This window comes from Solanum tuberosum, unplaced genomic scaffold, assembly GCF_000226075.1.
Source record: "Solanum tuberosum cultivar DM 1-3 516 R44 unplaced genomic scaffold, SolTub_3.0 scf00076, whole genome shotgun sequence".
Lineage (NCBI taxonomy): Eukaryota > Viridiplantae > Streptophyta > Magnoliopsida > Solanales > Solanaceae > Solanum > Solanum tuberosum.
The window spans coordinates 1,560,288-1,577,201 of record NW_006239000.1 but is presented as its reverse complement, the minus strand read 5'-3'; the positions used below and the strand labels follow the sequence as shown (position 1 = coordinate 1,577,201).

The window sequence follows — 16,914 nt, the reverse complement described above, 5'->3', positions numbered from 1 at the left end:
GGGGGGGGGGAGGGGGAGACCAAAAAAAAAAAAGAAGAAATGTATTTCTTTCATGATATTGAACTTTAGTTGAATGTGTTTCTGATTGAATTTTGTTTAGAAATGACATTTCAATTTGATTTTCATTTTCTAAGACTTTTATGCCCAATGGAGCACATATTTTCAATCAAAGTTTCCTAGGGTCTTATATTTTATTACTGAAAGCTAAGTAAGGAGGTGTTTTGGAAAGACTAAAAGTGCTTTTAAGCACTTCCTTTTAGGCTAAAATAGTAGAAAAATAAGCTTAAAGAAAAATGTTGGATATGACCAACTTATGGCTTTTAGCTTATAAGCTACTTAAAATAACCAATCCAAACACCCCCTAAATCAAGCATGAACTTAATACTACTGAATTTTCAGCCTCGTGGTTGGGCCATACCTTAAGTGCCAACTAATAAACAGTAAAAAGTATAATTTTCCTTTTTTCCTTGATAATCTTATAAATTTCTAGAACACATTTAGTTGAAATATAGAGAGTTCCATGGAGATGAATAGCTGAAATAAAACTTTAGGTTGGTTTATGCAATAAGTTTTATGTGAATTGTCTATATGGTAATTCAGAATGTGGAGACTCTCTTCTGCAATCTGACTTAACAGTGCAAACAGATGTCTCTTTCAAAAGTCCCTATAAAGTTTGTTTGCATGCTGCACCGTCCATATATAGATTCGAATAAACTGATGTATTCTGTTACTACTGCTATGTTGCCTTCTGTATGTGTTTTTTTTAGCGCACTCTCCTGTATGTAGGTCAGAGAAAGAGATGAACCGTCGCAAGGATATGCTTGCAAATTTGAAATCGAAAGTATCTCAAATGGCTTCCACATTGAACATGTCAAGCTTCGCGAATAGGGACAGTTTGCTTGGACCAGAAATAAAGCCTGTGGATGCTATGAGCAGAGCAACAGGTCTTGATAATTATGGCGTTGTCGGTCTTCAACGGCAAATTATGAAAGGTGAGTTTTATTCTGTTCCTCCATTCCCAGTTTGTATGACACTCTTTTCTCTTATTTGGCTGCTCAAATTTAAACTTTGGTGACAATTATATGGAAAATTATTTTCACAGCTTTCAAGAATTCAAATTTATGTAAACAATAACAACTATGCCTCAGTTGAAACAAGTTGGGCTCGGCCATATGAATCCTCATTGACCATGATTCCTCATTGAAGCTCTTCAAATTTATGTAGCTAGTCAAATTTAAATTTTGATATGATTCCCTGTCTAACTAATTGCTTTGGCCTCTACTAATATTATATACAAGTCATAATAACATCTTAAACTCCATGCACACAGTGTTACATTAATTTAGAGGCAAGAAGTACCAAGTTTGAAATGTTATTTAGTTTTTCGGTTTTTATTCTGTTATTTTTCTTATTTGTTTGCTTTACTCTCAAATCAGAGCAAGATGAGGGCCTTGAGAGTTTGGAGGAGACAGTGATGAGCACTAAACATATAGCACTGGCAGTTAATGAAGAACTTGGCTTGCAAACAAGACTTATTGTATGACCTCTATTTTCTGGTTTACATTGAACTATAGTTACTCTCAATTTTCTTACGGAAATAAAACCTTTCTGCTACTAAAGTGGATACTGATTTCATTGTCCTACCAAAAATGCAGGATGACCTGGACGAACATGTTGATGTTACAGACTCAAGACTTCAGGTGAGAACTTGTTAGGACCTGATTTTGACTCTAGTTCTCGTGAGCATTGTACTTTATATATTCTTTTAGGAGTCTCAAGTCTGTAGACATCTTCCAGCACCGCAGAAACTATGTGGAAGGCTCTGCAATTTGGAATGACTAATCATGTCTTGTTTAATTTGAGAAGAAGGTTTAAAGCTATCATGTGTTTAGGGTTCAGGACGTAATAGGTTAAAATACTTAGAAGTTTAAGCATTACACCCCGAGGGCTTCTTTGTTACTGGGATGGTACCTAGAGATTGGTTGTGTGCGCTTAAAAAATGGTGAGTTTCTAGAACATTAAGGATAAGTGAAGGGAAAGTTTTTCTGTCCTTATGATGACACAGGTAATTGACATTCATGTAGTCACATTTTTCTTTTGATAGTGAAGGGAAAGCACTTTCGTCCTGATGATGATACATGAAATTGACATTCATGTGGTCACATTTCTCACTTGTGTCATTTGGATAGCTTTTGTTTGTCTTTTGGTGGGGGAGGGGGTCAGATGAACTGTAAGGATATTGATTATTTTTGTCAATTCCATAATCCTGATGTGTTGAATTACCAAAAGAGGATAAGGAGGAAGAGGAACATATGTAATTTTATTTTTTTTGGGGGGGAGGGGGGGAGAGACATTGATAGAAAGGCAAAGTAACTGGTTTTACCAAACAAAGTATTCTACCTGCAAAGGGGTGGCCTAGCTGTTGAAATAACTGGAGTTACAACCTTGGCACAAGTTTGAAGCCTAGAGAGGCGAAACTAGGTGAAATCTTTTCATCTACCTAAGCTTTGTTAAGTAGAGTGACCCCGGTGGATAAGTTGATGTGCAGCAAGTTGGCCGGGATGACACCATTATCCAAAGAAGGAAAAATAAAAAAGAACCTAAACGAAGTGTCTGCACCAACAGACACTTTAATACAAACACTTGCTCTGTCAATAAGACGGTTCTTATCCGTCTCATTTTCTTCAGCTTTTGTATTGTTGGTGAGAATTATTGTTGTCTTAATTCGTTTTCTTTCCTCTTTTTCCCCAATAATTCAACAGCGGGTGCAGAGAAAGCTTGGAATTTTGAACAAACGCACAAAGGGTGGTTGCTCTTGCATGTGTATGCTTCTAGCGGTGCTTGGAATTGTCCTTCTTGTTTTTGCAATATATATGTTGATTAAGTATCTGTAAATGCAAAAGAACAAGTACTTTGGAGTGTGTATGAGATCTTGAACATCTCCTTCTGTTTCCTCCTGTGTAATCGATGTTTTCGTGATTGTACTCACATCAGTGTGCCGTGACAACCTTGTAGTCTTTTTTTTCCCCACTTGATATGTTTCTATATGTAAAAAAGACGTTGAAAGCATTTTCCAAAGTCGATCAATATTTGAGTGAAATTAGTGTTGAGTTGCAATTGTCATGAATCAGAGAAGACTCGGGAGAAAAAAGTGTTATACTTTCGAAACTTACACTTTTGTATGCTTGCTTGTGATATTGGAAGCCAGACATTGTATTGTTCAACAAACACAAATGTTGCATTAGTTCTACGATGCGTTCTTAATTTTCTTCATTTCTTTGGGCAAATAACAAAAGCAAGATGCATTACTCGTATGATGCATAAGCATCTCGATCCAATCCATCTTCCCTGTCTTCCCCAACACACTCTGGTTATAAAAGCAATCTTCCACCACAAAGAAGAGATCAACAATCTAGGTCCCCTTGATCGACCATAGAAATAGAAATGAAGTGTTAATCCTTAGTAAGCTGATCTTGTTACTCTCAGCAACAAACATGCATAACCATATCACGAAGTATGTGTTTGAATAGGCCAAAGTCTTATAATTTGCTCTTGGCCTTCCGGTCATAAAACAACGTCGATGAAGGTGTGAAGGCGCACTATTCCGTGGTAGGGATTATAACCTTTCATAAATCTCTTTGTATAGTAGAACAAACTTTTAAGACTTATTTTTCAAACTCTTTATTTCAAAGTTTAAAGTTGAAATATGAGTCAATTTTTGTAAAATAAATACTTCATTTAAAATATTATTGAAATATTTCAAATCTTATTTATGGCCAAAGGGACTAGATTTTATTGTAATGTTTTTTCTTATTTGTTCCATTTGGTGTAATCTTCTACCTTTCCTTACTCCGGTATAATCCCGTCGACCCTACATCTGAAATCGTCACTGTAACTGCCTTAACGGAAAAATGAGCACAGTGCCGGAAGAGGCAATCGAAGTGATATCACAGAGTATCGGAATAAGCAATTTATCACCGGATGTCTTGCCAGCTCTCGCCGCCGACGTCGAGTACCGTATTCGGGAAATTATGCAGGTGCCTCGTCATATCCAATTTGTCAATCTCTGTTTGCTACCGCTGTTCTATTTCATGTTTGATGCTCGGCGCTCGCATTATTGTATTAAATTTTACTGTTCGAGATAACAAAAATGTTGTGAAATTCAAATTTTAGGTGATTATTGTGCCTCACGTGAATTTATAGGATTTTTTGGTTGATAATGTAGGAGGCTATAAAATGTATGCGCCATTCGAAGAGAACTACTTTATCTACTGATGATGTTGATTCTGCACTCACCTTGAGAAATGTAGAGGTAACTCTCCTCTTCAGTTATTACTCTTTTTGCTCATTGACAGCAGGGGTGGAACCAACGTGGTAGTTACGAGTTGGGCAAAATCCAGTAACTTTGGCTCAAACATTGTATTTTGTGCTAAAGTATTCATTTAATAGGTCGAAATGATCCAGAACTCGCCCATAAACTAAAAATCTTCATCTGCCTCTGTCAATCAGAGTCGTATCCAGGATTATAAGTAAGTAGGATGTGGGTTTATCACTAGACTCACTATTTTCAGTGTAGACTTTTTGCAAGTATAGATGTTCAAAAAATTAATCTATATATATGTAGTACAAGTTGGAGGCAGTGGTGAGGCCACAGCTACTGCCCTGATGTACATCCATCCTTGTTCATTGTTTGGTTGTTTGAATGTTTGTCATTGCATTGACTCTAATCATTTTGCAAAAACTATCTGCTCTTATTGGTTGTCTTTTATTTGCTGTGTTATATATGTGTGCCTTGCGCAGCCAATATATGGTTTTGCTTCGGGAGATCCCTTACGGTTCAGGAGAGCTGCTGGGCATAAGGATTTGTTCTATATTGAAGAGAAGGATATAGAATTCAAAGATGTAAGAAATTTGGAATATCTTGGGTTTGCTACCAACTTTTCTTCTTTGGACTAGTTAAGTATAGTAAGTTTTCTCTTTCTGTGTTTTAGGTGATCGAAGCACCTCTGCCGAAAGCACCACTAGATACTGCTCTTTTTGCTCACTGGTTAGCTATAGAAGGGGTACAGCCTGCTATTCCTGAAAACCCTCCACTTGAAGGTTCATCTTTTACAATAACTTAGCAGCAATTACTTGTGTAGCAGGTTAACAAACATAGATGATGGTTTCTCCAGTTATCTGTTGTCTGTTATGCGCTGTTTTATCAACGTGATATTGATTTTCATTCTCTTAGTTGTCCTGGTTTGGTTTGTTCTCTCTGCTCTGTGGCTGAAAATAATGGAAGAGGATAGTGATGAAACAGAACCAATTAAAATTCATAATGGATGTTATTTTATACCTGGAACTTGTCAAAAAATAAAATTTGTACTTGCAACTGACAGATTAATTTCATGGCAGCACTTGTTCTACCTCCTGATAACCAAAAGGCAGAGTATAAGGAGGATGGAGTTCCTGTTGATCTTAAAGTACCTGTTAAGCATGTCTTATCCCGTGAGCTTCAGGTACACCTTGGCCAATATGGTTGCGTCCTCTTTGCCCATCCCATATGATTCTATCCTTATGCATCTTTGGTTGTTTTGCAGCTTTATTATGACAAGATTACAGAGCTTATCATGAATAAATCCAACTCCCCTCTCTTCAAAGAAGCTTTAGCAAGCTTAGCAACAGACCCTGGGCTCCATCCCTTAGTTCCTTACTTCACATATTTTGTTGCTGATGAGGTTGGTATAGGTCAATTCAAGTCCAGTAATGTAACATTTGTAGGTGAGATAAATGATGTAATGATATTCTGTTTTATGTCAGGTTGCACGGAATTTGAATAATTTTGATCTCCTTTTTGCTTTGATGAGGCTAGTCTGGAGCCTTCTTCAGAATTCTCATTTACATATTGAACCATATGTGAGTCCCTTGCTGATATCTCAGTGCCATTTACTTCAGTATACTTATCCTTTTATTTTTTAAGGGATGCAGGATAAATTTTTATAACCTCCATCTTTATAAATATGGTTATCCTTGATGACCATGTTTTATAATTATTTGATGTTATTTATTCATTTTATTTTTCTAAAAGGATGCCGGATAAAACATTAATAAAAACTAACTCTATAAAGCTAGAGATCATTTTTATAATTGAATTTCTCAAACCTTAATATGTCTCTGGAGAATCATGATGGACAACTAAGTATATGTCTGTTAAGAAAAGAGATGGAGTTAGTTTTCATGAACAACATTAATTTTCTTTACTCTGAATAGGTTCTTAAATTACTTTGTTCATTAAATTAGTGTCTTGTGCATAACTGGAAAGTTGGTTTGGGCTTAATCCTGCAACTTTGGGCTTTGGGGCTGCATGATGTTGCTATAATTGCATCTGTTGATCTCTTGTTAACCTTTCCAGCTGCACCAGTCGATGCCGTCTGTAATGACATGCCTTGTTGCGAAAAGGCTGGGGAATAAATTCGCTGACAACCATTGGGAACTAAGGGACTTCACAGCAAAGTTGATTGCTTTAATATGCAGGCGGTAGGGATCTCTTTATTCAGTCGTTCTCTTGGTTTTGTTTCATCAAAGGCTAAGAAAGCATGCATCTCCTATGCTACCTACTATTTTTATGGAGTCTCAGGGGAAGGGGGTGGTTATATATTTGTATAATTGTTGACACGTGTAAAGCATTTCTTAATCTGCTTGAAACGATAGTGCTTGGCAATTGTTGATCGTTCACTTCCATGATCTTGGTTAAATCTCCATAATCAATTGAGACTGTGTTTGTTGCTGCGCAGATATGGTCATGTCTATCACAGTCTCCAGCCACGTGTCACGAAGACTTTGCTGCATGCTTATCTTGATCCAGCTAAGGCACTGCCACAGCATTATGGAGCAATTCAAGGGCTAGCAGCTCTTGGACCTGGTGTGGTATCTCCTTGATATCCCTGTATTTTCTTTTTTATTTTTCATTGTTTCTAAAATCTAAGATTTTAGGAATCTGTAATGTTTAAATGGGGAACATGGTCAATTTGGATCCGTATAGCTGACCCAATATTGTTTGGGACTAAGGCACAACTTTTTGTTGCAATCTGTGATGCTTATAAATTTTGTGTAGGTTCGCCTGCTTGTGCTGCCAAATCTTGAAGCTTATTTGCGATTGTTGGAGCCTGAAATGCAGTTTGAGAAACAAAAAAATGAAGTGAAGAGACATGAAGCTTGGCGCGTATATGGGGCCTTAATGGTAGCTTGCTTGCATAATCCAAGCGTTTTTCTGTCATTTCATCAACTTATTTCTTTTGTGATGTTTTATGTAGCCTAACATGACTTCTCTTTTAGGATTATTTCCTACTTCACTTATGATAACTCTTCTAACTGTGCTTTCGTTTACAGTGCGCTGCGGGTCTATGCATGTATGAGCATTTCAAGATGCTTCCTGCATCTCTATCTCCATCAAATCGGACATTCCTGAAGAGTAAATTGAAAGTCTTGACTACATTGTCGAGTACGTCTTGAAGTTAACTAATTCTGTAAACTCAGGTTTTTGAAATATTTGTGTTAAGTTGTCTGCTGAGTGTGTCTTTCTGCTCTAACTGTCAATACAAATTGGTTCTTAGAATGATACTTTCTATAGGATAGATCTCGATAGTTTTTTATATCTTAGTTTGTGGATCAGATTGGCTTCTCTTTTTATGATAGCATGTGGAAATTGTATGCTAAATTTTTAGAGCGCAAGCATGTTTCTGTCTGAAACACCTTTGAAGGCTTTAGTGCTCTCACTTGTTATCTGGATACTAATTAGGAACTCAGTAAGCCTCAAATATCTTAAACCATTTACATTGAAGAAATAATGTGCATCTGTATATCCATATAAGTTTTTGCATTATTGATTCTGTGTGTTTGTTTCCATGGATGTCTTTTGTCATGCTAAATGTTACTTGTGTCATCCTTGATTATCAATACACTTCTCTCAATGCCGCTTCATAATTGTCTAGACAAACGCAAAACCAGCACGGACAACATGGTCTCACAGCCGCCAACCAAGAAATTAGTGACAGATGGTCCTACACCAATGCTGTCAGATTCTTTGCCAGCAGACATACAAGGAGCTACCGATGGACATGACACAGTGCTGGCTGTTACAGATGGGGATTTATCATCAAGTCCACAAGATTTGCAAAATATGAATGTGACCAATGTGACGAGACCCAGCAAAAGGGAGATTACTGGCGAGCAAAGCCAAAAAACATCAACTGCTCTTGGTCAGGTCTTGAAGAAGGATATGGATGCTGCAAATTTATTGCCACAACTATTTGATTATTTTGGTGAAAGTATGTTGTTCTTTGCACCTACCCCTGAATTGTCATTCTTTTTGTGATCCTCTTCTAGTGGCTGTAATGAGATGGTAATTTGCATAAATGAAATGCAACTATATTGTTCACATCTCTGGGTAATATGTATCTAACGTTTTAATATATACTACATTTTATACTTTTACCCCACATCTCAAATATGATTCCTTTAGAAACGATGATCAAGATTCAATAGCTTTAGCCAACAACATACCCAATGCAATCTCTCAAGTGGGGTCTAGAGAGGGTGATGTGTTCGTAGACCTTATCCTTACCTTTTGAAGGTAGAATTTCCATATCCTAGCACGGAAATATGAATGAGCAAGTATAATGTATTTTCACATCATGTTGCTCTTCAAACAGATGTGGTTATCTGCTTATCTTTGATAAGTTTGTAGCTTTGGTCCAAAACCCAGTACCGTTAAGAACTTCACTTAATATGTATAAATAATTTGTCAAGAACTTGATAAGCAAATAGCAATGCGGTCTATAATCCATAAACTTAAAATCTTAGATCCACCTCAGTTGCCATACCATTGGGATGTATAATTCCATAGCCAGTATGTTGCTATGAAATTAGCATTTAACTGATCCATTTTGTCCAACTTCACACAACATATTTCTTGGATGTAATCTGTAATGTAACGAATAAAGCGGTGGAGAGAAAAGTTTTCCAACCTATTTACGAGTCCCAACATTCATCGAAGGGGAAATAATAAACAAGTATCAATATTTTACATGCGTAAAAACGTGCTGTCACAAGAGAGCACAGCTGAGTATGCATCTGATAAAGAATAATCACTATCTCTACAGCCACATGCAAACACCAATCAGTTCCCTTCAGCAAAACATGTTAAATACAAAGGAAGAAACTAAAAAGGAGAGTAATGAAGCTGTAAAAAAGACAATATGAAGGAGCTAAAAGAACAGCCTTCGAGTAGGTGTCCGTGAGGTTGTTGAAGGTGAGTTTGATGATCTCAGGGTAACAGGTGATGCCATGCTTTCTTTGATTCCAGAGCCCTTCTCAAGTAGCTTTGCTCCTCGTGGGTCAGATAGAAGTGTCTTCTGAAACGACTGGGTGAAACCAGTTGCAATTATTGTCACGTGTATTTCACCATTGTAACGCTCATCAACAACAGCACCAAATATGATGTTAGCAGAGGGATCAGCCAGACTGGTAACAACCTGTGAGAAATAGTGCCAACATTTAATATAGAGCAGAAGGTTTCTTTAATACTTCTGGAGCTATGGAGAACAAACGAAAGGAAAAAAAAGTTCATCATCACCTGGGACACCCTATTCACTTCTTGCAAAGTTATGTCTTTTCCTCCTGTAATGTTATAAACTACCCCAGTTGCAGATTGAATTGACGACCCAATTAGAGGGGCCAGAGTTGCTTGTTCGGCTGCTTCTTCAGCTCGGTTCTTGCTTGATGAAACCCCCACTCCGAGCATAGCAGTTCCAGAGTCTTTCATCACTGCCTTTACATCGGCAAAATCCACATTCACAAGCCCAGGAATCTACCGAAAAAGGACCAGTTCATATTATATCTAGATTATAATGCATACTACGATATAGCTAATTTAATGGGAGAACTTTTTTTGATATGATATTAAACAGATGCAACTTTATGAAAATATTTAGTACAGAAAAAATTCATCATAGAAGAAATAGGCCCTTTTTAGTTTTGCTGAGTGTCTGCAAGTGTGTTTTGGGAATTTAGTAAAGTAACATCATAACCAGTACAATGACATTATACGTATTTATATGAGACAAAGAAGATTTTCAGAATATCATTAAAAGAAAAGAGATGCTGGCTTTAGACAAAGAAACTCACAGTGATTATATCAGATATTCCTTGGACACCTTGACGTAATACATCATCTGCAAGAAGGAAAGCATCTTGAAGTGGTGTCTGCTCATCGGCAATATCTAGTAGACGATCATTGGGAATTACTATAAGAGTGTCAACATTTCTCTGAAGTTTTTCAATTGCTTCCAGAGCCTGTCAGTCAATAAGTTCAAATTAGAAACATGAAAGACTAGGGATGACGGGAGAATAAAACATTGCCATGAACAAAAAATCTTTATGAAAAGGAACGTATGTCATTGACACAAAAAAATAAATCAGACAGTTAGAAAAGTCAGAATCTTGTTCAGGCATGAGCATGTGAACACTTTTGCCTTAGAAAGCACTTTTTGATATCCTTTAGATACATCAAGGAACACTATAAGTTTCTTGTGCATCTCAACAGTTAATCTATAAAACATTGCACCATACAACTCAATACCATCTTCACCTCACTCCTTTCCACATCAAGCATGTCTCCAGTAATCAATAGAAATGAAAATGCATCTTCCTAAAAGATTTCCTACTCTTTTAAGTCAAAGAGGTTCCTTTTTTGGATACTGATGCAGCTAGTTAAGCCAGAACCCCAAAATAATTTAAAGAAATCCAATTGCTTATTTTTTATTTTCTTGCAACTTCTTCTATCACCTTGGATATCCTCCTTCCCTTTTTAAGCAGGAATATCTTACATGCTTCAACCTTTTCTAATTGATGTGGAGCAGAAAGATCTCCAAAAGTCCAGAAAAAGAAGTAAATCACTATTCTCCAAGAAACTGAAAATGGGACCTACCTGCACAGATCTTTTACGTCCTTCAAAGCTGAAAGGATATGTAACAACACCAACAGTCAAATAACCTGCTTCTTTTGCTATTTGAGCCACAACAGGAGCCGCACCAGATCCTGTACCTCCACCCATTCCTGCTGTTATGAAAACCATATCTGAACCTTTTAGAGAATTTGCAATAGCTTCCTTTGACTCCTCCGCTGCCTGTTCCCCTAAAAGAGGATTGCCACCAGTACCTGCATCTCTAAAAGCAACTTACTTAACAAATCATTACGAATAAAGATAGAGCTAACTAGCTTATCAAGAAGCGTAAAGATGTCGCGCTTGTTAAACCGTTGAACATAAACCTCAAAATCAATAGCAAAACAAAAGGCATCTACATCTAGACTCTAGAGCACCACATGATTCCATGTAGGTAAGAATAAAGTAATACTCTGTCATTTTCTAAAGTCAGGATAGAGTATAACTGTCTTAACGTTAGATTTTACCGAAGTTCTTTTAACAAGGTTGAATTTGATTAATGAAAAACAGCTATTATGAAAGAGTAGTTTCTTTATAAAGAGACAGAAGAGTGCTAACCAAGCCCACGAGTCAGAAGTTCTCCAATTTGAAGTGGGTTCTCGGCAGCAGACTGTACCAGTGCTTGAGCATCCGTGTTTATAGCATAGAAGTCAACACCCTATTTTTGGACATGGAGCATTTAGATTCATCATATGAAATGAAGGGATGGGATCATGACATGGCATCTCAATTAATTTTCAGAAAAGATAATAACAAAAAGCCAACTGATAGAAAATCCTATAGACAATAAAAAATTTCTAGCTTTCCTTTTCTTTATTTGTAAGGGATATTTCTAGCTTTCCTTTTCTTTATTTGTAAGGGATATTTCTAGCTTTCCTTTTCTTTATTTGTAAGGGATATTTCTAGCTTTCCTTTTCTTTATTTGTAAGGGATATTTCTAGCTTTCCTTTTCTTTATTTGTAAGGGATATTTCTAGCTTTCCTTTTCTTTATTTGTAAGGGATATTTCTAGCTTTCCTTTTCTTTATTTGTAAGGGATATTTCTAGCTTTCCTTTTCTTTATTTGTAAGGGATATTTCTAGCTTTCCTTTTCTTTATTTGTAAGGGATATTTCTAGCTTTCCTTTTCTTTATTTGTAAGGGATATTTCTAGCTTTCCTTTTCTTTATTTGTAAGGGATATTTCTAGCTTTCCTTTTCTTTATTTGTAAGGGATATTTCTAGCTTTCCTTTTCTTTATTTGTAAGGGATATTTCTAGCTTTCCTTTTCTTTATTTGTAAGGGATATTTCTAGCTTTCCTTTTCTTTATTTGTAAGGGATATTTCTAGCTTTCCTTTTCTTTATTTGTAAGGGATATTTCTAGCTTTCCTTTTCTTTATTTGTAAGGGATATTTCTAGCTTTCCTTTTCTTTATTTGTAAGGGATATTTCTAGCTTTCCTTTTCTTTATTTGTAAGGGATATTTCTAGCTTTCCTTTTCTTTATTTGTAAGGGATATTTCTAGCTTTCCTTTTCTTTATTTGTAAGGGATATTTCTAGCTTTCCTTTTCTTTATTTGTAAGGGATATTTCTAGCTTTCCTTTTCTTTATTTGTAAGGGATATTTCTAGCTTTCCTTTTCTTTATTTGTAAGGGATATTTCTAGCTTTCCTTTTCTTTATTTGTAAGGGATATTTCTAGCTTTCCTTTTCTTTATTTGTAAGGGATATTTCTAGCTTTCCTTTTCTTTATTTGTAAGGGATATTTCTAGCTTTCCATTTCTTTATTTGTAAGGGATATTTCTAGCTTCTCTTCATGGCACAATTTGTTACCCAGCACTAAAAGTACACATGCAACCTTGTCATGGCATTGTATTCCAACATACGTTTTTCTGGAAGATAATGAATTAGAAAGCAACATCAAGAGATTTAGGCAGTCAACAAAATGCCCAAAAATCAATCATTTGATGGTTATAGAGAACCCAAGGGTAACCACTTTGTTGCTAGGATAAAAGGAAATCTCAAGTCAAATGAAAGAAGAAGATTGGTTATGAGATCCTATGTTCTAAATTAAAGGAAGTAATAGAGGCGGATCCAGCATTTTAGGTTTATGGGTTCTGAATTTTAAGATAAGACAATGACCTCAAGCTAATGTATAACAATCACCAAACTGACGAACAAATACTGATATTTGATATATTCAAAAACGGACAAACTAAATATCACAAACTACTTGAACACTATATAAATATAAGTACCTATCACTATAATTATCATGATTTGCAAACGACGCATGACCAATGGCACATCAGTACAACAATATACTTTTTTTGTCTTTTCAATTATCAATGTAATGACTTTTTTCAGAAAAAAACTGCATATAGAAAGGAAAAAAAACCTACGAGAAACTAATAGAAAGTAATGAATATTCTCTTTTAGAAAGAGAGCATATATAGCAAAAAATCAACTACAAATGACGCACAGCTACCGAGTTTTGAACCCATATATCTAGGGGACACAAGAGCTTTGCAGCCCACGCATGCACCACTGAACTATCCGATTGTTTTTGTATGTTGTTTCACATGTCAAAAACTATATATTATACTTTTTTGGTTTTTTCAATTATCAATTTAATGATTTTTTCTTTTTCGAAAAAAAACTGCATATAGAAAGGAAAAAAGGACCTATGAGAAACTAATAGAGAGTGATGAATATTCTCTTTTAGAAAGAGAGCATATATAGCAAAAAATCAACTACAAATGACGCACAGCTACCGAGTTTCGAACCCATATATCCAGGGGACACAAGAACTTCGCAGCCCGCGCACGCACCACTGAACTATCCGATTGTTTTTGTATGTTGTTTCACACGTCAACAACTATATATTTTACTTTTTTGTTTTCTTTCAATAATCAATTCAATGATTTTTTCTTTTTTGGAAAAAAGCTGCATATAAAAAGGAAAAAAGGACCTATGAGAAACTAATAGAGAGTAATGAATATTTTCTTTTAGAAAGAGAGCATAAATAGCAAAAAATCAACTACAAATAACGTGCAGCTACCGAGTTTCGAACCCATATCCAGGGGACACAAGAGCTTCGCAGCCCACGCACGCACCACTGAACTATCCGATTGTTTTTGTATGTTGTTTCACACGTCAACAACTATATATTTTACTTTTTTGGTTTTTTCAATTATCAATTTAATGATTTTTTCTTTTTCGGAAAAGAGAACCTATGAGAAATTAATAGAGTAATAAATACTCTTTTAGAAAGAGAGCATATATAGAAAAAAATCAACTACAAATGATGCGCAGCTACCAAGTTTCGAACCCATATATCTAGGGGACACAAGAGTTTTTTTTTTTTTTGATGAAGTAAGAAGGGTACACAAGAGCTTCGCAGCCCATGCACGCACCACTGAACTATCCGATTGTTTTTGTATGTTGTTTCACACGTCAACAACAATATATTTGTTTTTTGAGTTTTTAGTACAAATACAGGTCTACGCAAAAGCTACTTGGTTCACCCGAACCCCATGTTACACTATAGATCCAGCCCTGGACAGGAACAAAGCATAGAGCATAGTCCCTGGTCTTGTTCCTGCCGAGCCTGGATAACAATGCCTATAAAATATCTCTCTCCGATTATTTCTTCATTATGCATTGAGATACAATCTTTGATGCAAATATTGACAAATAAGCAGCAAATTGAGTACAAAAACAAGTTAACACCTCACTTGAAGGCAGAGACCAGAGTGGTTCCCAAAACCAATTAATGAAGCCAGAAACAGGCAACCAATCATATTCTGATCTAGAACTTCAGAAACAGAATTATCAAAATTCATGACATGTAAACTGATAACAATTAAAATATGAACCAAACGAAAATGCTCACTGTCACAGTGTTTACTGAGTCCATACAACAAATGAAATCCATTTTCTTGGTGAAACATATTCCTTTTTCTTTTCTCTCATTTCTATCGTCAATGCTTTTGGAGTTTCAATAGCTAGCTAATTTGAAAACATTCTCTTATATATGTATATGCAAGATGAATAAATAACCAAAAATAAAATAAAATCCAAGTCTATCCTTTTTTACTGGAAATAGCATATAAAGACAACAAAACTTGGAACATTAGATAAGGTACTACAACAAAACTCGTGTTTTTACCATAAAGCAACAAAATTGGGAAAAAGAAAAGGGACAAAAAGGAAAAGAGGATAGATACCTGTAAGCCACTACCAATCATACGGTTAACGGCATTGTTTCCACCTCCACCGACGCCGACGACCTTAATCTTAGCAGAATCCATCGGAGTAAATGAACTTGAAATGCTGAAACGTTGAGGCCGGCAAAAACTTTTCCGGCGAACTCCGGTGAAGAAGCATTGTTTAGGAATGAAGGAAGTATGTAGCCTGTGGGAAAAAGTTAAGGAAGAAGAAGGAGAAGAAGCTAATTCTGCTGGATTTGAGAGCCCTAAAATCGCCATTGTTGCTTTCTCTGTATTTTTGTTTACACAAAATTCAATAGTGTTGTTTTGTAGGGTTTTAGATTTTTTCAAACAAATAAATATTTTGTTCTTTTACTCCTCTCACTTTCCACTTGTATATGGACTATGGTACACATAAATATGAGGAAAGCTTCTTCTTTTATTTCCCTTTTTTTTTAAATGTGGTATTTGTAAATCGAGATTTGAAACTTATGAGTTTATTCTCAAAGTTACAAAGTTGTATAGATGTAGTTTATTTTTAAAATACGTATAAAGTTAGAATCAAAGCTATTGAGTTCAACTGAAATTGACATTGTAGCTCTGTTTCTGGATGGTGCAGGTAACGTACACGCTCATAGGCGGAATTAAAATTTGGAATCGTATTAATTTGTGGTTTTAATTTTGTGAAGTTATTGGGTTCAAAATTAGTAATTTGTACATATGAATGAACATTTTAAAAATAAATGATGAATTTGAATCAGCTACTGAGTTCGATCAAACTTGCAATTTATGTTTTAGTGTTGCCTCTGCATGGTGCAAGTACCTTATACACACTCATAAGCGTTTGAAACGTATTAATTTGTGATCCTAGTTATATGAACTTATTGAGTTTAAAATTAGTAATTTATACATGTCCAATGAATGTTTAAAAATAAATGACGTTTAAATTAACTATTACGTTCGGCCTAACTCCGCCACATCAGGAGTAGAAATGGAGGGAGTATTTAAATAGATAAATGGATGAATTTGCTTTATGTACAAGTTCACTTGGATTACATTTTCTCATTTTATTTATCTTGTGTTAACATTATTTATTTTTTCAAACAATTGGAGTAAACTTAAAATGATAAACAAATAAAGAAAAAAAAGTATAGAAAACAAACAAAAAAAGAAAGCTAAAAATAGGCGAGAGGTGGTGGGTTGAAAAAGAAGGGACATGGAGTGAGCTACAAGGATATTTTAACAAAGGGAATTTGCAAAAAAAAGTACCATAAATACATTATTAGTATAGCAAAAAGTTTTATGCTGAACAAGATAAAAACAATATGGAAATGAATGTTTAATGTTTTATGTTTAATCTGAAACAAGTATAAACAAAACAATAATTTAATCTTGTATCCGTAAGATTGAATAACATATAAACAAATAGCCGAACATAAGACCATAGTCTAACGTTATTCAGAAGGATGATTTCTAAAATGCTGTATCTACGAAACTTCTAAAAATAGAGATAATATCTAAAGGGGAATTTTCACATATAGCCACTCAAAAATAGCCTAATTACTCTCCATAGTTATAGTTTGATAATTACAATTCGTAGCTACATGTTATATGGAGGAGAGAGGCGAGCGAGACTGGGAGAGAGAGGAGAGAGGCAAGAGAGAGGGGGCAAAGAGTGGGAGAAAGGTGAATTGTATATGTATATAGGTTAGATAATTGTATATTATACATATGTATTTGTATAT

The 16,914-nt window shown here is 35.4% G+C and overlaps 3 protein-coding genes across 3 annotated transcripts in view; 2 read left to right on the top strand and 1 right to left on the bottom strand.

The window, feature by feature from the left end:
* Positions 1-3,127, top strand: part of LOC102597197 (syntaxin-51-like) — a 5,505-nt gene extending 2,378 nt beyond the window's left edge. Inside the window, exons 3-6 of the mRNA XM_006346117.2 lie at positions 787-992; positions 1,437-1,537; positions 1,656-1,700; positions 2,763-3,127. Coding sequence (XP_006346179.1) covers positions 787-992; positions 1,437-1,537; positions 1,656-1,700; positions 2,763-2,894 — 484 coding nt within the window. The 3' untranslated portion in view covers positions 2,895-3,127. The remainder of the gene's footprint in view (positions 1-786; positions 993-1,436; positions 1,538-1,655; positions 1,701-2,762) is intronic.
* Positions 3,128-3,783: 656 nt separating this feature from the next.
* On the top strand, positions 3,784-8,472 carry LOC102596874 (transcription initiation factor TFIID subunit 6-like). Its single transcript, XM_006346115.2, has 12 exons — positions 3,784-4,037; positions 4,226-4,312; positions 4,801-4,902; positions 4,992-5,100; positions 5,398-5,501; positions 5,583-5,720; positions 5,803-5,898; positions 6,395-6,519; positions 6,777-6,909; positions 7,097-7,222; positions 7,372-7,483; positions 7,974-8,472. The coding sequence occupies exons 1-12, from the start codon at positions 3,912-3,914 to the stop codon at positions 8,354-8,356; spliced, it is 1,641 nt and encodes a 546-aa protein (XP_006346177.1). The 5' UTR covers positions 3,784-3,911; the 3' UTR covers positions 8,357-8,472.
* Positions 8,473-9,043: 571 nt separating this feature from the next.
* Positions 9,044-15,448, bottom strand: FTSZ1 (plastid-dividing ring protein). Its single transcript, NM_001288224.1, is given in 6 exon segments — positions 9,044-9,515; positions 9,617-9,850; positions 10,168-10,335; positions 10,970-11,199; positions 11,543-11,642; positions 15,188-15,448. Coding segments are annotated over 6 exon segments (1,260 nt in total). The 3' UTR covers positions 9,044-9,248.
* Positions 15,449-16,914: the final 1,466 nt, after the last annotated feature.